This window comes from Terrapene carolina, unplaced genomic scaffold, assembly GCF_002925995.2.
Source record: "Terrapene carolina triunguis isolate 2854851 unplaced genomic scaffold, T_m_triunguis-2.0 Scaffold93, whole genome shotgun sequence".
Classification (NCBI taxonomy): Eukaryota; Metazoa; Chordata; order Testudines; family Emydidae; genus Terrapene; species Terrapene triunguis.
In genome coordinates this window covers 3,210,872-3,233,821 of record NW_020664444.1, presented here as the reverse complement: position 1 = coordinate 3,233,821, position 22,950 = coordinate 3,210,872, and the positions used below count along the sequence as shown (strand labels likewise).

The following is a 22,950-nucleotide window of genomic DNA, read 5'->3' as shown; positions in this document are numbered from 1 at the left end:
GCTTGGAGTTTGTGTGATTTCTCTCTTTGCAGCGCAGAGCCCACTTGCTTCTACTTTGCTTTCAGCCACACATACCAACCTAGAGAGTGCACCCCTCAAATGCCTGGGGGAGCCTTGCTTTGGTCCTGTGTTGGGAAGGAGAAATCATTCCAAATGGCTGAGGTTTGGTAGCCTTCCCCAGCTCACGGTTGAGTGTTGCCCTGGCCTTCCGCACGGACAGGCTGAAGTGAAGCCCAGCGATCAGTTTATAATGAGCACCGCTGGCCACTTAATGCAGCAGGTTATTTGCGGCTCACAGTTCATTGGAGAGGCTGTGACAGGGCAAATAATTTTGTATTTTTTTAAAATAAGGGAAAAAAGATACTTTATGGCCTGTGTAGCTTGGATTTATTACAGCCTTCTTTGCCAAGTGCAGAGGAATCCTTGAGGCAGAGCAGGAGGAGCGGCAGTATGGCTGCTGGCTTGGAGGTTAGGAATCCTGGGTTCTATTCCCAGCTCTGCTACTGACCTGCTGGGCAAGTCTTTTCCCCATCTGTGCCTGTGTCCCCTCCCCCCACATGGCCTGTCTAGTTTATTTACAGCCCAAGCCCTTTGGGGTTAGAGGGACCATCTCTCCCTATGCACAGCACCCACACGAGGAGGACCCCATCTCAGCTGGAGCTGCTAGACACTCCCACAATATAGGTAAGAGAAAAACAGAGGCAAGTCTGGGTTAGGGTTCAGAATGAAAAATCTTGCCTAGCCCCTTTGGGCAGTGGAATTCCATGTGCTGGGGGTGTCTCCCCCGTAAACTTTCCCCAAGCAAGCAAACTCAGGTCAACGGAGCTCTGCCTCTTGGTTACCAGGCTCAGCACAGGGGGAGGGACTGGATGACCTCTTGAGGCTCCTTCCAGCCCTATGTTTCTGTGATCAGCTGAGAATCTGGTCCAAGGTCCCCTGCCCCAAAGGATTGCCAGTGCAGGATAAGGCGAGCAGACAGAAAGCCAGGGAGAAGATAAGGGCAAAGAAAGTATGACCGTGTAGTTGCTTTGGGGAGCAGTAAACGTGGTTACGCTGATTTTTACCATAAAAGTTTACAGGACTAGAGTTAATTAGCTTCCTTAAGTGACTTGACTTTTGTGCGTGTGGGCACATGTGCATCTAAAGGTTGGTTCCATGCGGCGATCAAGGCATATCTGAAAAGAGTTCAGTGTTAAATAAAAGTTACCTGCCCTCAAAGAGAGAGAGAGAGAAACGCTTTTATCCTTCTCCCTGGGGAGACGCCTACCGTAATGGGAAGACAAAAGGAATTGCTTGATGTAGCACAGGAAGTTTGGCTTTGAAAAACAAAAGTGAATCCAGTAAGTTACAAATGCTTGACTACCTCCATGAATAAATTTAGGATCTTTGTCTGGGGCTATTCATCAGGAAATAAAAACTGAACTTTCTTTTCCATAACCTGCTGTCTAATGTTCCAGTGAGAAGCAAACTGGTTTTGGATAAATAATTTTCCTCTCTTTAGAGCATGTTTCATCCAAAGTTCTCAAAGTGCTTCACAGACTTTAGTCGAATAAATGCTCACAGCTCCCATGTGAGGTAGGTAAATATTTCCAATCCCTATTTTAAAGGTGTTAAAATGGAGGTTCATTGTCGTTATGGGACATGCCGAGGGACACACGGAGCCAGTGGCAAAGTTTGGGACATGTCCCTGGAGTCCTGGTTACCAGTCTGCTGTGCTAACTACTAGATGTTGCTTCATCATAGACCTGAACTTTCAACCCAAGATTCTAAGTCAAGCCCTGGGCGTCTTCTGAAGCTCAGACACATTGGATGCGCTTTTGGGGCCATGTCCAGTCCCTGTGTGACTCGCTGAAGTCAGCGTAGGTGTGCTGGAGGTGAATTAGGATTTTATTCATTTTCATGCACTTCTCCACTTCCTGCCTTTCAGCAAGACGTCAAACCACAAGTACCAAACTATCACAATGGGGCAACTGATGCAATGTTTGTGACCTGCATGGAATGGGAAGCCAGTAAGAAAGAAAAATCAATAAATATTTGTAAACTCCACTGGCAATGGTTATAAGAATTCTGAGATCCAAACCCTCAAGATCTTAATAAGATTTGGAAAAGGACATTTAAATGGGTGAGAACATGCACTGTTACTTCGGTTCGGATGAAAATTCATAGCACGTATATAAACCCTGCCCCTTTGGGGCGTGAGCCAGCCACTCACTGCCTGAGGAGAGGAAGAAACTTCCGCTGTAGGCAGATTACTCCATAATTGTCCATTATGGTCCAGATTCTCAAAAGGCCTTAGCATTGGAGCGTGCTGAATGCTGAGCTCCTCTGAACATCTAGCCCTGCAAAGCCATCTTTGTCCAGTTCTGGTATCTTCCCTGCGACATCTGGTACTGGCCACTACCAGAGACAGGATCCCAGACTAGCTAGGCCACGGGTCCATATTCTGATTCCTTTGTTCGTGTGAGAGAATCAGCACCCATGACCCTGATGCACAAGTGACCTTGGACAGTCAGGAGTCTAAATTTCTACTTGAAGAGAACCCCTGAGGACAGCTGCCCGAGAACGCTTGCAAGATTCCCTCCTGGCTGGTGCTTTTGTGGGGGATTGTCAGTAAGAGGCGCAGAGTTAGACAACGGCAGAGTAATGAGTGGAACCAGACAGCTGCTTGTTCTCCAAGAGAGAAGTTCGGCATTGTGGGGTTGTGAATCTCACTAGGACTTGACTACAGCAAATCTGCGGCAAAATCTCCCTGTGCCAAAGACATGGTACAGGAGTTTGAGGAACTGGTTTCTTTGCCAAACGAATACGTTTATTCTGTGTGTCATATGAGAGCAAAACAGTTTACCTGATTAGAGCCAGGAATTGATGGGAGGTTACATACAGCCTTGCACATGTTGTTCTGCCATGCCAATATACACAGTGCAGAGTCCCATAAAGCCAATGCATGAAAACACTCCCATCACCCCGATGCATGAAATATACAACTTAATAACGATTAACATTTAATCTTCCTGCAGTTGCTGACCCGTTCACCACAAGCAGAAGCTGTTGGGATAAATTTGAGCCTTTTAAACTGATAAAACTGCAAAAGTTGTGAGGCAAATTGATGGTTAAAACTGCAAAAGTTGTGAGGCAAATTGATGGCTGGCTGGCTGGGCTGCATCTTACATGGATGCTGTTTCCACTGTGCGGAGGAAGTCCTCCCACATGAGCAACCTTGCTGTTTGACAATTCAAACCATTCCTCCCAGAGGAGGAATTACTTTGGTGCAATAAGGATTCCTTTGCATGCTTGTCACTCTTGCCTGTGGGACTGCATGGCTACATTATGTCCTGTGAAGACCTTCACCTTTGGCCCCAGGCCATGAACAGAGCAGGATTGTCAAAGGCAGCACATGGCACCCAGCTCCCATAACTCTGACGACCTCCCCCCAAAGCCGGCCCAGCTGTAGATGGCTTGGCGGGCCCTATACAAAATAAAGAGTTGGTGTCAGTGAAGTTCCTAGCCTGCAGCAGCCCCTGTCCTACAAACATGTTCCCCACGGGCTGCTTTGCTGTCAGTCTCAGCAGGGAGACCAAGGACCAAAGCGCACTCCCACCCCTCATGAAGGTCCAAAGTTACAGGAAAGGTTGGCAGGGGATGTCATGGGGGAAGCTTGCCCTCTTGCTGGCCCTGCTCTCTGGACCCACAGGTCTAGAGTGGCACCAGCAGTCAATTTTAAACTAAAATGTGTTTAGTCCTGCAGCACCTCAGCACACTGATGTCTAATTACGGCTTCCTTGGCTTTCCCACCAAGACGTCTGTAATTAATACCAGCTGGGTTCCAGGCCAGCAGGAAGAGTGGAATTGAATCTCCCAGTTTAGTTCCTTTCGGAGAAGGCTTAGTATAGTGCAGGGGTTCTCAAACTGGGGGTCGGGACCCCTCAGGGGGTCACGAGATTATTATGTGGGGGGGGTCATGGCCTCCATCTCAAACCCCACTTTGCCTCCAGCATTTATAATGGTGTTAAATATGTAAAGAAGTGTTTTTAATTTTAAAGGGGGGTCGCACACAGGCTTGCTATGTGAATGGGGTCACCAGTATAAAAGTTTGAGAACCACGGGTGTAGTGCAAGCAGGGCCGGCTCCAGGGTTTTGGCCGCCCCAAGCAGCCAAACAAACAAACAAACAAAAAGCCGCGATCGCGATCTGCGGCGGCAATTCGGCGGGAGGTCCTTCGCTCCGAGTGGGAGTGAGGGACCGTCCGCCGAATTGCCGCCGAACAGCTGGACGTGCCGCCCCTCTCCGAAGTGGCCGCCCCAAGCACCTGCTTAGTAAGTTGGTGCCTGGAGCCGGCCCTGAGTGCAAGGCTCCGTTCAGCAGAGAACTCCACGGCTCCGTCTCTCCGGGTTCCCTTTGACCTGCCTGTCCCAGCTCCCGTTAGATCTCTGGGGCATACCCAGCCGCGCTCAGTGCACGGAGGCCCAGGTCTGCCTTAGCAGCACACTGCCCCTCGACACGTGTCCGTCCCCCCCCCCACTGGGTGTTAGTTGGGATTCCTGTGTAGCCCACACGCTAAAGCATCCTACTGCCCTAAGGGGCCTTTTTCATGGCGTGGATAATAGCTGCCTCCCTGCTGCTGATGGAGATGGCGAGAGGTGGTGAGCTGGGATTAACTGCACACTTGATCCATGGCGTATGGCTTGCAAAAACGATGCTCGTGAGTGAGGCAAAGTGAGACGATAGAAATTCCTCCAGCTCTTCTAGGGACTGTGGGGAATAGCTCCCAGATGGGCATTGCCACGGCCAAGCTAATGCTAACTGGCACGCTACGGGAACTGAGATGCTGTCGTTCTCCTTAGTCCAGGGGCTCTCAAGGGTGGGGCATCAGGAGGTTCTGACCCCTCTGCCCTTCCCATATGGCTAGATGGGAGGGGCATCGTGGTGGTTGTGGGGGGGGGGTCTGTTATTGGAAAGGGGGCCCTGGTATGGAGGAAGTTGAGAACCACAGTCTTACTAAGTATAGGGGAGGAATGTGGCACTGTGGATACTAAATTGGGCCCAATCCGATATCCCCTACTTGTGCTGTAGCCCTGTTGGAATCGTTGGCTCCTGAGCAAGCCTGCAGGATTGGGGCCCAGAGTGCCAGCTGTTGCCTTTTGAACGGTCTACTCGGGGTCTGCATCCTTCGCGGCTGGGGATGCTGGAGCTCTGCAGCTGGCTCTGAACCGGGCACTTCAGATCATGGTCCCCGTAACCCCAAGCGCCAGCATCAGGGTCAAAGATGGGAGTCACCGCTGTTATTGTTACTTGCAGTGGCATGCAGGTCACCCCGACATGCCCATCTGGCATGGTGCTGCCGGTGAGCCCCTGCCTCAGTTTCCCCTCACCTGGGGTATAAACAAGTTAAAGCCGGCCTTTCTAGTATTCAAGAGCGCCCTCTGTAGGAGGTCTCATTTATTTATCAGGACAGGATAACACAAAAATGTAAGTGTTAGTCAACTCCTTCTCTGGATTAATCAGCCTTCCGTCTCACCCCGGAGCCCCTGCGGGCTGAATGCCCCACCTGCAGCTTGGGCCTTTGCGGGCCGTTCGGCCGGACACCAGTCTGTGTGTGGCTCTTTGCTGAGCCAGTCCCTAGCACCTCCCCAGGGGCAGGCCGGGCCCAGTTCATTCTCCTGGGCTGCTACGGTCCCGTGCCTGGGAACGCTGGCTCTGGGTCTGCTCCTCTCGCCGTCAGCCTCAGCTTGCCGGGAGAACCTGGGTGGGAGTAGCCGACTCATTTCCCTGGGGAGTCTCGCTCCTCGGGTGTTTCCCCTATTTGGGCTTCCTCGCTGCACTCTCCGAAGCCTTTGTTAGGCCCAGGGGTTCCCTGACTAACTGCCGCCCAGGCACCCAGGTATTAACAGCTCACCGGTGGGTCTGGGTCGGCTCATTCTCCGTCGCGGTGGGCTGGGTGCCTGAGCCCCTCACGGCCAGCGACCCTGTGCCATCGTTATAAGGCTGACAAAAGGCTCTGGCCAAGATCGGGCACTGCACGTGCCCACAGTGAGAGACAGTCCCTGCCCTACAAAATGCACCTTCCGCACAGACAAGCCCAGCAAAGGGTCGGAGAGGAAGGGACTCGCCCAGCATCACAGAGCCAGGAATGGAACCCAGGTGTCCTGACTCTAGCCCAGAGCTAGGCCACACTGCACCTCAATTAATTGCCTTTCTGCTCCTGGGCTGGGCAGGGTGGTGGTGCCCAGTATGTGTGTGGTGTGTGTAGTGACGAGTAAGAGTAGCTCTGCTGACCTCTGCTCCCTCAGAAGCTGGGGGACCGGCCCACGGTGTGTTTGTCCGTCCAGGATTCTTGCATGATGAAATGCTGACTGGCTTGCAAGGCCTCGCCCATGGCGCTGTGCGATTCCTGTACTGCTCTTCTTCCCTGGCAGGCAGCCTGCTGTTGCCAGAGGGCATTTGTCGAAGAGCTGTGCCAGCACCTTGAACATCTGTACGTCCTCCGCCAACATGCAGCCAGCGGCTCTGCTTGTTTATCAGAACAACACAAAGCTCAAGATTATGGTCCACCCTTGCAATCCATCCAGAAAACAATTGTTACTGGAGTCAGTTAATTTGCCGAGTGGTGTGTGATTGCTTTAGCCGACAGAACGTTGTTACCAGCCAATTATATTACAAACACACAGAGAGAAAACACCTTCTCGGAGAAATGAGTGAACTTGTCCTCCAGCAATCGCGGGGCCCGGAATAGACTCTTCCAGAGAGCTTTTCACTGAGGCAGCTGTCTCCTCCCCATCCACTGTGCTCTCTAACTGCATGCAGGACTGAAATTGAATTCCTGATGGGTATTGTGTGTGAAGCCGGCTTATGTGGCCCTTTGCCCACCCCGATAAAGGAGGCTGTGGATTCACAATTTAAATGGGAAACTTGTCGTCTGCCTCCCTCCTGTCTCCGCGGCCCACGTCACGGCTGGAGAGCGAAGTGTCGCCTTTTCAAGGGGATCCATATACTAGCAGATTGCTTCTCCTGGCACTTTGCTGTGGAGCCAGGGTGAGTGTTAGAAGGGGCACTCTAAGACACAGCTGATGCCTTATATTATTAATGAGGAAAGGATTTTTAAAAAATCAAAGGCGCTTCTCACTGGAACGGAGGTTCGCCCTGTTTTTCTGTTTGCGAATAGTTCGCAAACTGTTCCTCCTTTCCATAATGGCATAGATGGTCACGGTGGTCCCTTCTGGCCCTATGAATCAGTTTAAAAAAGGGGGTACCAGCAGGATGGTATCCACCAGCGCTCTCCACTTTGGATCCTATTCCTCCCCTTGGGCTGAGCTCGCCCTGGTTTACCTACCTTGGGGGCATGCTATGTCAATTGCGATATGTGACCTCTGTGCAGGACAAAGACTGACTCCTTTTTGGGGGGAGGGAGGGGAGGGTTGTCCTTTTGGAGACTGGTGGTAGATAAGCTGCTGGCTTTGGTCCACTGCATAGTGCACTGGGCTGGGACTCTGCAGACCTGGTTTCAATTCCTGGCTCTGTTACTGACCTGCTGTGTGACTGTGGGCAAGTCATGGCTCCTTTGTGCCTCAGTTTCCCCTCCTGATCCTGTCTGTCTGTCTTGTCTTTTTGGAGTGTAGGCTCTTTGGGGTAGGGGCTGTGTTTTGTGCTACCAGTCAAAGGTGCCCAGAGTAATAGAGATGTGGGGGGGTTTTGCATGTTTTTATTATAAATTTAAATAAAATCTATCGACAAATCTCAGTCTATGGGCTGTTCTAACCTTTCACTTTGATGTGTCTTTGACTTTTTGTTATAGATTCATTTGTTCATTGCGGCCAAAGCCATAAAGGGACCATTATGATAATTTAGTCTGCCCTCCTGTATGCCCCAGGCGTAGAATTTCACCCATCAACCTCATAGCTTCTGGTTGAGTTATATGGAACTTTACACAAAAAAATCCATTCTTGATTTAAAGATGTCAACGGACAGAAAGTCCACGCCAGCCCTTGGGAAGTCATTCCAGTAGTTAATTACCTTCACTGTCAAAAAATTGTGCTTTATTTCTAGTCTGAATTTGTCTAGCTTCGGTTTCCAGCCCTTTGATCTCGCTCAGCCTGTGTCTGCTACATTAAAGAACCTTCTGCTAAATCTTCTCCCCGTGTAGGTACTTATGACCTGTGTGTGATCCAGTCCCCTCTTAGCCGTCTCATGGATAAACTACATAGATTGAGCTTTGCGGTTGTGTGGGGTTTGAGTTGTTCTTGTAGCTCTTTGCTGATTCTACTCAATTTTTCAACAAGGAGATATCCCCACCTGCTTTTCTGTGGGCTCCGTGGGATTTTAAGGTGCCAGGTCAGTGCAGAGTCATACTGTGGGGACAAAGATATTCTGAACATGTTTTTCTGGATTCAGTCTCTGGATACTGAAGGAGATTCTCTCTTAGGTATTAGTATTTTTCATAGTGTGTGGTTGATTATCTCCATGACATAGGACATTCTGCTCCTTGGTTCTGACTGGTTCTCTTTAATCAGGAGAATAATGAAGGATCAATAGTGACTAACGAGGGCCCAGCTGAGATGAATCCTTCTTTGGACCATGGTCTGGCTGAACGCTCCCAAGCACTGAATAATAACAGTGGAGCAAACCAGCCAAGCTGTGTTTTATCAAAATCACTTTTTCTGCCAGCTCTGCTTCTCACTGGTTAGTCTGTTGATTTTACTTGATAATCTCATCCATCTCGAACTATGCTCTGCCCTGAGGTGGTTTCCGTCTTGGACGGGTTGCTCAGAGGGGCTCTGAATTCTAGGCACTGGTCTCTGTGCAGCTCCCTCCACACCCCTGAGATGCTCCTGTCTTCTCTGCTCCCCACTCCCTGCAGCATCTGTGACTTGCTCAGCACTGAAAGTGTCTAATTGACCCCTCTGAACAGCTGGGGCAGGCAGTGCAGAGGCTGGTGCTTCCCCTCCACAAAAGCAATGGGGGCAGCGTGGGAAGGGAGCAGGGCCAAGGGGAACGCCCGCCAAGCAAGGGAGGGATGTAGAGCAGGGCTTAGGGTGCTCCCTGGCCCGTTCCCACACTCAGCCCATCCTCAGCCAGAGGGGAGAGTGTCCATTTTGCTTCTGAAAGCAGCTCATTCCTTTCCTACGTGAGAGGCGGTACTTGGGACTCACCAGTCACCTCCAGTCATCTTCACCTCTCCCCTCCTGTCGCCCCCTCTCCCTGGGGATCTCAAAGCACTTTACAGACTGAGTCCTGGGGAGGTGGTGACTTTCCCCAGTGAGTCAGAGGCAGAGATGGGACTAGAAGCAGGTGTCCAGGCTCCCAGTCCCCTGCTCAAACCACTAGATACCCTCCCTCTTCGTAACCCTCAGGCCTGTAATGAGGAGCTTTCAACCTCACCCTCTCCCTGGGCAGAAGAGGGGATCTGACAACAGGCACTCTAGGATTTGTCCTGCCGCTGCATAGCAGCCAGGAGAGAAGCAGAACGGCGCCGCTCGGCTCGCGTGAGCTGCCCCTTCCCACCAGGCAGTTTAGATGTGGAGATAAAGTTGTTATGGGTTTGTTGATTTGGTTGATCAGCACGGCTCAGGGTGGAAGCGGCAGGGGCTGCCATAAAAAGGAAATAGGAGCATTAGAGTCTCGTTAATTGCTAGGCTGCATCGAAAAAATGGATAGCGGTAATGCAGCCCATCTGCTGTCGTGCGCAGCAATAACGTTTGTTTAAGGGGAGGGTTGGGAAGGTGTCGCGAACCTGTGGGTCAGGAGGCGAGCGGAACGGCTGCTCATCAGGGCAGATATAGCACAGCCAGCAGCAATTCCGATCCACCCTCAGCTCAGCATGTTTATCTACCGTGGGTACCAGAGCATCTGTGCACCTCACAATCGTCAGTGTATGAGTCCTCCCAGCACCCCTGGGCTGGGCTGTTCTCTCCATCCCCTATGGGGGACGGAGTAGACTTCCTGTCTTGTCCCAAGTCATGCAGGTCTTTTGATTCCCAAGCTAGCACCATCATCTCTGGCCCATCCTTCATCTCCTTAAAGTTCTGTCTAGCACAAGGGCAGTACGGAGAGACAGTGCAGAAAGTCTGACTGCTTCATCTCATTTTCTTATTGATTTTTATTGTCCAATCATCTAAAACACAGACAAAATGAACAAAAAGGAGAGAGAGAGAGAGAGAGTGTGTGTGTGTGTGTGAGAGAGAGAGAGAGAGAGAGAGAGAGAACATCTCTATGTTTGAAGAAGCAGCAAAATTGGCAGGAAAAGAAGTGATTTTTAGGTTTCTAAGGGTGGTTACTAACTGGATATTTGTAAGTAATTGGCTGTATCTTTTTAAAGCCATTAACACCGCATACTGTAGCTCATTAATTTATTGCCAGAGGTCCTCCAGTCAGAGCTATGCGCAATAGTATAAATTAGCACCAGTGATACTGGATTTTAAATTGCCAAATATGTGTACCTTGCAGTAGACATTGACATTGAAAATGATCTTCTACCGGTAGTTGCACCACAATATAAATTGTTTCCACGGGTGATTTTTATATAACACAGGAAGTGTTTTAAAGAAGCCCCTGAGCACTTATGAATAAAAAATAACACCTGCAGCTGGGAGAGCAGTTACCAGGACTCCCCATCCTCTTGCTTCAGGGCAGACGTTGATCAGCAGCTGGAATCAGGGAGAAATTCCTTCTCCCATATGGTGCACAGTTCAGTGCATTTTAGATGTTCTATATCGTTCTCCAAAGCATTTGTCATTGACCGCTGTTGGAGGCCGGTTCCTGGGCTAGCTGGACCATTGGTCTGCTCTGGCACAATGGGATTTTGAGCTAGCGGGTGTCAGTCTGCTCTGGTAAAACTCGGGGAGAGGGCAGGCTCGATGGACCGTCTGGCGGTTCGGAAATGGCAGTTGCTAGGTTTTTAAGAGCTCCTCTAGGTGTAGGAGATGGATGCTTTCTCATTTGTATTCAGACCTCCATGCCTCCCAGCATATCCATCTATTTTAAGAAAGAATCAGACGAGGGCCTGTCAGAATCCCCCTGGTGGGCATTAGACACAAGTGATCCTCTGGGTTCGGCCTGTCTGCCCGTCCCTGGTGCGGTGACGCCCAGAAACAGACACTAGTGCGGTCTCTGGAGGGCTTCGGTTTGATGGTGGGAATTTTAAAACTCTGGGATGGGCCCTGCCCCTTGAAGGGGGTCACTAAACTTATGAGCAAACTTTCGCTAGCATTGCCCCACCCGGCGGGGGCCATTTTGAGAGGAGTTGGAGATGTGTATACACAAGGGCAGCAGGAGTAAAAGCGAATTGTAGGGACACGAATCTCGTTTGTAAAATGTTTGTGCAGCGCCTAGCCCGACGGGGCGGGGGCCTGGAGACGCTAGCGCAGTGCAAATACAGAGCAGCGTTGCTCTAGGGAGACAGGTCTGGAATCGATTTTGTGTCCCAGCCTTCAGCAGTGAAACCCGTGCTCCCATTTATAGCCCCCTGCAGACTCCTTATGCAAACGCTGAGGGGGAATCACTTGAAAATAGTCTCTCTCTCTGCAGTGCTTGTGGGAAAGAACCACCTGAAGGGCCGTAGGATTTACCAACTTCCCCCCAACCCACAGTCGAGGGGAGGGTGGAGAGCTGACAGTCCAGCCATACCTCGCTGAGAACTTCCCAAGAGTGAGGTCAGGCCAACCCTCCAGCCCCTCAAGCCAGCGGGCTGGCTCTGACCTCCTTTACGTGGCTCTACTCCATAGACATCGCTCCTGATTTGCACCCTCCCCAGTGTCCTCTGCCTGCCAGCGATTGCCCCTCAAGCCGTGCAAAGCCTGGCAGCATTGGTATCTCTGGTCACCGGGGGGGCTGTGGCAGCTTGGAGACGGGCTGTCAGGGAGGAAATCACCAGTTAATTTCCAGAGCCCTAGAGAGTGGGACCAAATGGGCAGGTTGGAAATGGAGCCTCTGAGCCCATCAAAGCGACATTTTATTTGGGGCGCAACAGCAGCCCAGTTAAGGCCGAGCTGCTGCGTGCGGTCACGCTGCCGGCGACTGCCGTCCCAGCATTCCTGGGGAGCCGCTCCAGGGCAGCAGCGCCCCAGGCTGCCGCTGGATTTCAGCTGCATTTTGCTAACGTGAGGTCTGGGAAGCTGCAGCTGGAGTCGCACGTGGTTTGCTGAGAATGTTTCCGTTTTCCTGCGGGTGGTGCAAAGTGCCTGCTCCTAGGGGACATCCCCAGGGAGAGGCGCTTGCGTCCTGCTGCAAAGCCCCTTCAAAGGGGACAGTCAGAATTAATCTGTCTCCGCAACCTGCCCGTCTGCTTTAGCGGCTGCCAATAGACTGGTTGGGTTTGTCTGTAGGTGCCCAAGACTGGCACAGAGCTGGGGTTGGTTTCCTCTCCGGTGCGTGCATGTCCCTGCCGCTGAAGGAAAGTGCCTGGATTCAGGTCAGGCACCCGGGTGGAAAACGATCATTTTTCATATTTATTCTCCTTTTGCAGTACGAATACTCCAAGTGTGACTGTGTCGCTTCTGGCACGTCTGTCGGGTTTCCTAATCGTAACGGAGAGACCTCCCTACGCTGGGAGCCAGACGTGACTTTGGAATAGCTCCTAAGATGGGTCTGTTCCATGGGGGAAGTGCTGACGAGCTCCTGCCAGGCGCTTGCCCCAGGGAGGCACATTCTGAGCAGGGCTGGGCGAGTGGCAAATATCCCTCTATGGCAGAGGAAGATGGAGGCCGTGTCTGCCTGCAATGCAAGGTGTGGGTCAGAACACTCCCAAGGCAGTGAGAGAGGGGCCTAGCACTGTCTATATGCAGCCATTAGCTGTACATGCACTCTGCACCTACTGTCATCTTAACTGCAGAGGTGGTGACCCGCAGAGACTCCAAAACCCAGCGCGCGGTGCGGTGTCTTGATCTGAGCCGCCAGGCCTCGGGGCATGCTAGGCTCTGTAGACTCTGAGGACCCTCACCTTCATATTAAAGACATGGACTTGTTCTACTGACAGATTTCTAATGCGTCCCTTGCCGAGGCACCACCGTACCCCTTATCTGGGCACGGAGAGAGCGTCCATGATCTATAGGACAGGAGGAGTTCACCTCCAGGATGTCCATGCAGGCGCAGCATTTGGGACTAGCCGTCCGACCTCTCCTGTTCTTTAAAGGCAGGTGCTGAAGTTTTTGGATTCCTGGCCCATGACTTGGGGGAAGACTGATTGACACTGCTCCTCAGATGGTCACCAGGACATCACGGCTGCAGGTCTGACAAGGTCACGCCAGGCTCTCCTGTGACCAGACGCCGGAAGGTGTCCTGGGCTTGTACTTATGGAGTAAAAGGAACCCTCGTTCTTGTGCTTGTGGTACCTTAGAGACTAGCAGATTTATTTGGGCATAAGCTTTCGTGGGCTAGAACCCACTTCATCGGATGCATGCAGTGGAAAATACAGTCGGAAGATATATATACACAGAGAACGTGAAAAAATGGGTGTTGCCATACCAACTCTAACTCTTATGGAGTGTTTTCACTGACCTGTCTCATTCGTGCCCACTTCAGGTAGCTACATTGACACATCTCTGTATCTTCCCCCGGTGTGACACCCCGGCAAAGAACATGCAGCCTCTGACAGTCGTGACCTTGTTTATAGCCTTGAGTTTAATATTGTGCGTTAACACCATGGACTGTGCTGTAGGGGCAGTGCTGGGGCAGGCTTACCAGGAATGGAAGAAAAACTTCCAGTTGTGGCCGCAAGGACCTTATTGAGGATCAAATCTGACAGCCCTGTGTTGGCTGAGAGCTGGTGTGATGCAGATGTATTTTCTGGTGGTGCTTTGAATGCCCTCTAGCATGTGTTCTCTAGCGCACACAGCACGGGAGGAATGTGTAATGACTTAATCCCTCCTGCGAAGAAGTTTGGTACGATCTCCCCTTTGTAGATGGGGAAGCAGAGGTGTGAGAGCAATGGGCCGGTGGCTGAGAACCCAGAACCCAACTCCCAGAATGTGCTGGCAGGAACAGTCTTTCAGAGGGGTTGAAAAATCAAGGTCCTGACTACTGACTGCCTTCATAAGGGTCAGTCACCCCAGTGCCCTGCTAATTTCCACTCTGAACAATTACATTCTGCCTCCCTAAAGTTCTCTCTACATTATTGTGTGGGGTGGATGTACACTGCTAAACCATTGCTGTGTTCTTCTCCAGCACTGGCTGCAGCGATCTCTCTCCAGGCATTAGTTGGTAAAGTGCTTTGGATGAAAGGGGCTGCATAACTGAAAGGCTCTTGTTCTTAATCAGTGCAATATGGACGTGTGACAGTTACCCAGGAAAATCTTCAGTATTTGTTGGCCAGTTCCATACAAACTAATGAAATGTCAGTGCAACAAAACAAGATGGGGTAAATCCACTGCTGTTGTAACTCTGTCTAAATCTGTTTTGTACAGAGGATACATTTTTCTCATCATTCTTCTGTTTTCTCTTTCAGAATAAAGTCTTAAATGTGGATGCAGTGAAGGTAAAGCTGCAGGTAAGCCCTGCTCTGCATGATCCTCACCTTGTCCATGTCAGCTTGTTTGCTGTGGGACTAGTGCTGCTGGCTATGGTAACTAGAACCCTATAAATACCCACGGTTGATCGAGGGCTTCATGAAACCCTTCTGCACGTCCAAAAAAAGAAAGAACCAACACGTTGGTTTGGGTTGGGTTTAGTTTGAAAGGATAGCTTGTTTAGGTTATTAAACATCTTTATTAATTACCTGGATGTAGGACTAGAGAACACACTGATCACACTTGCAGATGACACTAAGCTGGGGGTGTTGATAACACTTTGGAGGATAGAGCTAAAATTCAGAGGGATCTTGATACATTGGTGACCAAGGCTATAGACAACAAAATGAAATTCAACAAAGGCAAATGTAAGGTGCTGCACTTAGGGAAGAAAAACCTAATGCACAAATACAGAATGGGGGATAATTGGCTTGGCAGCATGGCTGAGAAGGATCTAGAAGTTGCGGTGGATCAGAACCTCAACATGAGTCCGCAGTGTGATGCTGTTGCAAAAAAAAGCAAATGCATTTTTAGGTTGTATTAACAGAGGCATAGCATGCAAGTCACAGGAGGTGATAGTACCACTCTACTTGGGGCTAGTTAGGCCTCTGTTGTTTAAAAAGGGGCACCCCACCTCCCCCGTCGCCACCACAGCATAGACCAGGAGACCATCAAACGATCACAAGTACGCTGGCGGAGAAGGACCTTGCAGACCTCTGAACTCATGTAGTGGAGCTGAATTCAGATCTGCTCAGGCTGAAGAATTCCCAGCAAGGTTGGCTTTTGTATCTGTTGGACTTTCTTAACACGGTTCCCCAGCATATGGTCTCCCCAGGGAATCTGGAGTTTTGCGAGAGATGTAAGGAAGGTACCAGAGTGCTCTCTCCCGTCTGCAAGCGACTTTCGAACATGTGCTGCAGGGTAATGAAATCAGCAATATCTAACACCAAACAAAGCGTCAGCCACACGCTGGGGAGCAGCAGTTCGCGGAATAGCTTTGGCAGTTGTGATTTTGCATTAGTTCCTCTCTGCGACTATTTACCTGTTTCTTTATCTTTATAATAGCTTTAGTGGGAATTTCTCTCAGCTCTGGAGACAGGCCTCTGTGCACCATTAAACAAGTACGGCGTAGCTGGCTGCGGTGCAAGCTTCCCCTGCCTTCCCCGCTAATGCCCCTCAAGCCTGATTGTGAGGGGTCACTTGGGGAAGGGAGGGGAGGCTAGTCTCCATGGTCCATTGACTCCTTGACCTCCCTGCTGGTTATTCTTGTGCTGGGGACACTGGTCCAAACCCAGCAGCTCTTTTCACGTTGGCCACTGAACCGCCACCAGGTGAGAATAAATTCTGATTGGACACAGCCCCGATTCAAGCCAGTTACTTGGATCTTGTATATACTTGGAATGAGCCTTGATTTCAGCTGCTGATTTAATTCACCCATGCAGACAAGGAAAGCCACAACTGAAACTGCTGGAGACAATCCCTACTTGAACTTGAACTTGTATATTTGAAAACAAAAAGGCATACCTTAAAACTCTACCAAAACAAGACACTCCATTGTACCCACTTCTCCCCCAGGGAGAAGATGAGAGAACAAACAACATGTGACAGATGTGTAGTCATGTTGCTTAATACACTGCTGGAAGATGCTCAGATATTATGGTGATAAGCTTTTGGTATAAGAACCTATATAGAACAGAATAGAAACCAGGGTTCCACTGGTCTAAATCATGTCTTTCCTTGTCTGCAATGGTGGTGCATTATGATGGCTGAAATCCAGGCTAATTCCTGGTGCAGACAAGACCCTTGAGGTGAAAGACTCCATGATGAAAGACACTGTTACCTGGTCCCCTGATCCATCCCGGCCCCATGATATCTCAACTCAACATTTTCAGTTCCAAAAGAATCTGAGCTGCTGTAATGCCACAAGATCTGGCTGTCTTCTGTGACCTCTGTGCCAGAAGCTAACTAATAACATTAGCTCTCCTTTCCCCCAATAGGATTGTGTGTTTCTGCGCGAACACATCACTGCATTAAAAACTGATAAATTCAATTAGTAGGTCCCCACAAATCCATCCAGCAAATGGATTTTCGATTACGGAGGCATTGTAGGCCGTTTGTCAAATGCCATCATTTTAGTATTCAGACATGCTGAAGAATGGTGACGGCCTCTTAAATATTTATTGCACTTGTCACTTTTTCTATACTTAGCCCTACAAACATCCCTCTGTTGCAAATTAATCATGTGCGAATAGATCAGACCATGAATTGTTGTTGAAATGAAACGTTAAAGTCATTTTCTCAAGAGTGCGCATTGGCACTGGATTTTATATTTATTTTCCGAAAGAATATCCGGTTGGGTCTTAATTTTTCTCCCTTCGTTGCTGAAACCCGCAATGTTTCCTCCATCGCTCTGCCAGCTGGTGTTGCTCACGTGAGCAGACTGCTGAACGCCCAGCTATGAGTCACTTCAGCCTGCGGTACGTGGCCTGGCAGGACATGAAGCCATCGGGAGCTGAGTGGACCATTTTCCACAGTGCTTCTCTTGGAGGGATGGAGACATGGAACAAGTAGCTTGTGGTGATAGCATGAGTGGCCAACACCTAGCAAAGAAGTAATAACAATTAGAACTAACTGGCTAGATCTGCAAAGGCTTTGTGGTGTAATTGCCTACACAACCCCTTGGCTGGGCCAGCTCTCAGGCGGACTGAAAGGAAAGAGATTCTGATGGCTAAGCACAAAGAGCAAATCTCTGAAAAGGTGGCTTCCATACTGTTATGGGTTGGGTGTGACCACAGCCCTTCATTGGATAGAGTGGTAAGAAACAATTAAGTTACCAGGTAGCTGAAACAATAACAACCTCCACTGCATACACGGGCCCATGTCACCACCCACAGCAAAGGCACTTGGGCAAAGGGGGTTCGCTGGCTATTGTTTTGTGAAGGCACGGGTGTCTGAGAAAGCGTCAGAAAGATCAGAGAAGCTGGGTGATAAGGGGCAGAAAAGCCAAGAGCAGTCACACTGGACGTGTGGCACTGAAAAAAGCGGAGAGCGCGCTTTTGGGCAGAGTGTTGTCTGAAAGAGGCTTGGAGCGATGAGCAAAGACATGATCTCCTGTTGCTTGATTCCTGCTGTGTTCAAAGAAACAGGACTTCGAATCAGGTGCTTCTTTGAGGCAATCCTGTTTCTTTACAAAGGATGTGCAGTCATAATTTCTAACTGGACCAACCCACAGGACCCCAACATTTGTGGCTAACCACTTGAGTCAAAAGGGGTAACTTTATAGTAGAATTAAAACAATAATTAGCAGTCCAATCAGAAGCTGCCATCTTGATAGCACACTGGGGCAGGGATGATTTGGGGGACTGCAGGTCCCTTTCAACATCTGACTAAGCAAGAGACTTCCAAAATCCTGCTTCCATTACTTCTCTGCAGTCCTTGGATCAGCTCTATCCAGCCCCTCCCCCTTAATTCATTTTAAACTTAAAAGAAATAAAACCTCTTTAAAAGGAAAACAAAGGAGCCCGGCGTATCCTCCCGGCTCCCAGAGCAGCCTGGGCTGGTTTGAGCATCTGGCATTGTGTGTGATGGTGTCCTGTCTTTGCCCTTTTCAGATCTGGGACACCGCGGGGCAGGAGAGGTTCCGCAGCGTCACTCACGCCTATTACCGAGACGCCCATGGTAAGAGCTTCTCTGCGCTCGCTTCTTTCTAGGGGGGAAAAGTAGAGTTTAAAGGGCCAGTGTCAGGAAAATGTCTGTTGTTCTGGGGGGCCTGAAGGGCCCCGGGATCATGGATCCACACAGAGCGTCCTGCTCCTTGCTGGTCCCTCTTGCTGCAGTTTGAGTTTGTGCTCCTTGCTTGGGCTGGGCAGTGAGTCTAGTCAGCTCTGTGTTACCATCACTTCCCCTCCTGGTTTCTGTGCCCCAGCCTGCTGCTGGTGAGTCTGGGCCACAACTAAGGTGACCAGACAGCAAGTGTGAAAAATTGGGACGGGGGATGGGGGGTAATCGGCACCTATATAAGACAAAGCCCCAAATATCAGGATTGTCCCTATAAAATCAGGACATCTGGTAATCCGAGGCACAGCACGGCAGGAAGGGAGCCCATCATTTAAAAAAAATAATCTCCCAGGGACATTTTAAATGATCTCCTCTATACTGCCCAGCTCCTCGGTGAGCGAGCAAATCTCACCCCTCTCGCACCTCACTATTTTACGGAGCTGTTATTGAAAAAGGACGTGGTTAGCACCTGAAAACACCCTTTATTCCTAGCGTTAGTACTAGAAATGCAGGTGATTTTAAATGGAAAGAATTTTAAAAGATCAAATGGATTCGTTTTCGGCCTCATCCTGCCTCTGTTGGAGTCAGTGAGGAAATCCAGGGTGTGGGATCAAGCCCTGTCTGCCCTTCTCCTGGGGCAAGGGACGTAGACTGGTTAGTTTCACGTTTAAGATCCGCTGCTGGTGGAAATTGGCGAGGCTCCGTTGAAGCCCGTCAGGGTGAACTGACCCTTTAAGGGAGCTGGGGGCCAGGTTTAGCTTGCTCCTCCTGTGAAGGGAATGAGTCCTGGGGTCATGTGATGGGAACATATGACTGCTGGGGAATATAAGGGCAGCCCAGAGAGTTCAGAGAGTAGGTGAGGGACCTGCAAAGAACAGGAGTCTGTTGGGGGATAACCTTCAGCTGAGGTCCTGCTGGGTGAGAAGCCCTGGCTAGGGGGGCTGTGAGCCTGGAGGGAGGGCGCCAAGGAAGGGGCAGCCCTGATAAAGGGCCGAAAAGACTTTTGAGCCTGGCAAGAGGGCGCTGATACCCATTGTAAACTGAGAGGAGGAACTGAACCCTGGGGGAAAGCTTGGACGGTGCTGAGTGTTTATGGTAACATACCGCCCCCAGAAGGGAAGGAACAGTGTTGTGAAAACACCAGTTGTGGTTTGCTTGATTAGTGATTGGAAGGTAAACTGAGGCACTGGAGAGGCCTGAAGCCAGGCCGCATCAGCCCTGCTGCAAAGCCTGGAATTCTGAGCGTTACGGGAGGGGGGGGGAGGTTGAGTTATTTACACGCTCTGTACTCACTGCGTTTTGGTTCCTCTAAGCGGTTGTGAGAGGGAAGCTGTGGCCGGCTCTCTGTCTCAGACGCCCTCCTGCTGGCATTTATAGAACTGATACATTAGCAATAAGCAGATCGGGTGTTTCCCAATAGGATGCGGCCACAAAGTAACAAATAGTTTGTAGAACAGAAAGAGACTCCACAAGATGCTGGTTAAATATCTAACAAGCAGTTCGCTGCTCGCTCCGGAGCGTCTGCTGAGTCGCGGGTAGCAGAAACGTGGCATTAATCTTCTAGGACGATTGATTGTTATCTGCCTCCGAATGCCAGGTGTCGCCCCAACATGAGCTCTTACCTGGCCGGGGTATTTTATGGTTTTACCGTTAAGCTCTGGTGGCTGAAATGGTCCTTGGAAAGACTCCGGTGCAGCCACCATACAAGATTTTGTCTTTCACGCTCATAACCCATCCTTGGCCAGTGGGGCTCTGCCCCAACCCGTGCTGGTAGGGGTGGGTGTTTACCAGCCCCAGTCAGTTCTCCACGCCTTGTGGGCAGGGCTGGTGGAACAATTTGTAGAGTTGGGGTGCTGAAAGCCATTGAACAGAACATTGAACACCCCATATATGATGAAAGCCAGGCATTGAGCTGCCGTTATTCCTTCAAGCTACCCCCCTAGATCCAGCACCCCTGCCTGTGGGTCTCAGAAGCCAGATCTTGTACCAGTGACGAAATCTCCGCGGTAACTAACGGTAACTATAATGATTTGGTATGCCCTCCCTTCGAGAGTTTCCTCTGTCAGAGCATCCCCAGCCCTCCATTAAGCCATCTCCAGGCCGACCTCTTCTCCTGCGGTTCTGCCCAGGGAGCTCCAGTTAAAGTGAACGGGAGCTTCATAGATCTATCAAGAGAAGATGAGACACTGGTGGGTCCCTCCTGGGAAATGGTTACCGAACGGGAGGTTCCTGTAGCTCCAAGTGAAATGAGCTGTAATAATGACAAGAGACATTTGTGCAGCTCCTTTCCTTGGGGACGACCCAAAAGTGCTTGACAAACGGTATATGCAGGACTCTCCGGGGAGGCTGGGGAGAACGTAGCTGTTACTCAACATTTCAGGGAAGAAATGAAGGTGAATCCCAGGTCTTTGCAGAGGGATCTAAGACAGGAAAATGGAATCACCCAAGCGGGAACTTGGGCAGTAACCTGGGCCAGAGGATGTCTAAAAAAAAAATCGTATTTTTCACATACACCATCTCAGGCAGAATACTGGCTTGACATTTTTCAGTGTTTCACAGGAAAATTTCAAAATGAAACCGCTTTTGTCATTAAGAAATTTCGAAAAACTTGAAATGTTTTCCTTTTTCTTCCCAGTTCTTGTTTTCCTCTGTTGCCAGGGAATGCACTACAGGGAATGCTGGCTAGTATTTTCTTCACCCCTTTTTCCTTTTTCCACTCTGTAACATTTCCAAAGTTGGAAAAAACTTTGGAAAATTCGACTGGAAAATGGGAAACATGCTGGGGGGAGGGGAGGAGGAAAGCCCTAGCTATCGCCAGCACTCGTATTGCACTGAAAGGTGAAAAACGAAAAAACAGAGAGGGGAAAACAAAAGCCTGAAACTTCCAAAGTTTTTTTAAATCATGAAACAAAAATTTCAATTCCAAACTATGTTTAATTTCAAAGTTTCCCTTTGAAATCTCCCAAAAGGCTGATTTTCAATGAAACCCAGTTTTTCCATGGAAAACTTTGGCCACCTCTAACCACAAATAGTTACGGCCCAGAGCTGTGTGCAAAAGGTAAGAGGCTGAGCCCCCAACAGCGCTGTGCTGGGGCAATGGCTCAGTACCAGCCGGGGGCAAAGATTCCTAGATTCTCAAGCCAGAAGGGACCATTATGATCCTCTAATCTGACCTCCTGGGTAGCACAGGCCAGAGACCTGCTGCCCCAAAATAATTCCTAGAGCAAATCTGATAGAAAAACATCCAAGCTTGGTTTCAAAATTGTCAGTGATTGAGAATCCACCACGACCCTGGGTAAATTGTTCCAGTGGTTAATTACTCTCACTTTTAAACATTTATGCCTTATTTCCCATCTGAATTTGTGTATCTTCAGCTTGCAGTCCTTAGATCATGTTAGACCTTTCCCTGCTAGATTGAAGAGCCCATTATTAAATGTGTGTTCCCCATGTAGGTACTTATAGACTGTGATCAATCACCCCTGAACCTTCTCTTTGTTAAACGAGATCAGTTGGGCCCCTGGAGTCTATCACTATAAGACATGTTTTCTAATTATTCTCATGACTCATCTCTGAGCCCTCTCCAATTCATCAACCTCCTTCTTGAATTGCGGGCACCAGACCTGGACACAGGATTCCAGCAGCAGTCGCCCCAGTGCCAAATGCAGAAGTAAAATAACCTCTCTGCTCCTACTCAAGAGTCCCCTGTCAATGCATCCCAGGACCACGTCGGCTCTTTTGGCCACAGCATCACACTGGGGCCCCGTGATCAGCTGATTATCCACAACTCCCAAATCTTTCCCGCAGCAACACTTATCTACTGAGCCGCCAACACCATTTCCTACGGTTCCTGCTGCTTCCCTTGCAGGTCTTCCACCCACATTCTGAACAGGGCTGATTGCCTGGGTTGTGAGAGCAGCCCAGTTCACATCCCCAAGCCAGTGTCCCCGCAGGCTGTGTGCTTAGCGTTCTCTCCGTGTCTCTGGCTGTTAGGTGGTATCTCAGGTGTGCTTTCTTTGGCGGAAAAGCCAGCTGGCTTTAAGTGCATTGATCACAGCAAACTGGAACTCTTCCTTTGCAACCCAGTGATATTTGCAGATGCTTTTCTTCTGTGAAATGAAGATTAACCTCCCCCCGCCCGAGCAATCCGTCTGACTTCTAAACAGTCCACATTTAGTCAGCGCCTCTCTCCTGTTCGACAGAATGAGAGTACTCTCGGGGGACGGTCTCAGGAACTAAGCGGACTCATGTGCAGAGGGCCTCCAGCTGGTGAAAGGGCAAGGAGCACATGTAGCCAATGGAAGGCCTGCAAAGATCACGGTGCATTGCAAGGAACATGCCGAGCTAATATCCCAGGCATCGTCCTTGCCTTGGCATATCCTGTACCTGTGGTTCTGGGGCTTTGCTGGCATGCGGGTGGTCTTTTCTTGCCAAAACTCCCCATCAGCCTATGTCTTGAGTAAGGATTTGGCTTTTGGGTGTCACCAGGAGCGGCGCCAGGGTTTTTGGCGCCCTAGGCGGGGGTCCTCCGCGCTCCTGGTCGTCGTTGGCAATTCTGCGGTGAGGGGGTCCTTCCGCGCTCCCGGTCTTCGGGGCACTTCGGCAGCGGGTCCCAGAACGACTGAAGGACCCGCCGCAGAATTGCCGCCGAAGACCCGGAGCGCGGAAGGACCCCCCGCCGCCG

The 22,950-nt window shown here is 50.1% G+C and overlaps 1 protein-coding gene across 2 annotated transcripts in view; it reads left to right on the top strand.

The window, feature by feature from the left end:
* RAB26 (RAB26, member RAS oncogene family) overlaps positions 1–22,950 on the top strand; it is a 199,989-nt gene that overhangs the window by 122,712 nt on the left and 54,327 nt on the right. For both annotated transcript variants that reach the window (XM_024212459.2, XM_024212460.2), the window contains exons 2-3: positions 14,432–14,473; positions 18,104–18,170. In XM_024212459.2, coding sequence (XP_024068227.1) covers positions 14,432–14,473; positions 18,104–18,170 — 109 coding nt within the window. The remainder of the gene's footprint in view (positions 1–14,431; positions 14,474–18,103; positions 18,171–22,950) is intronic.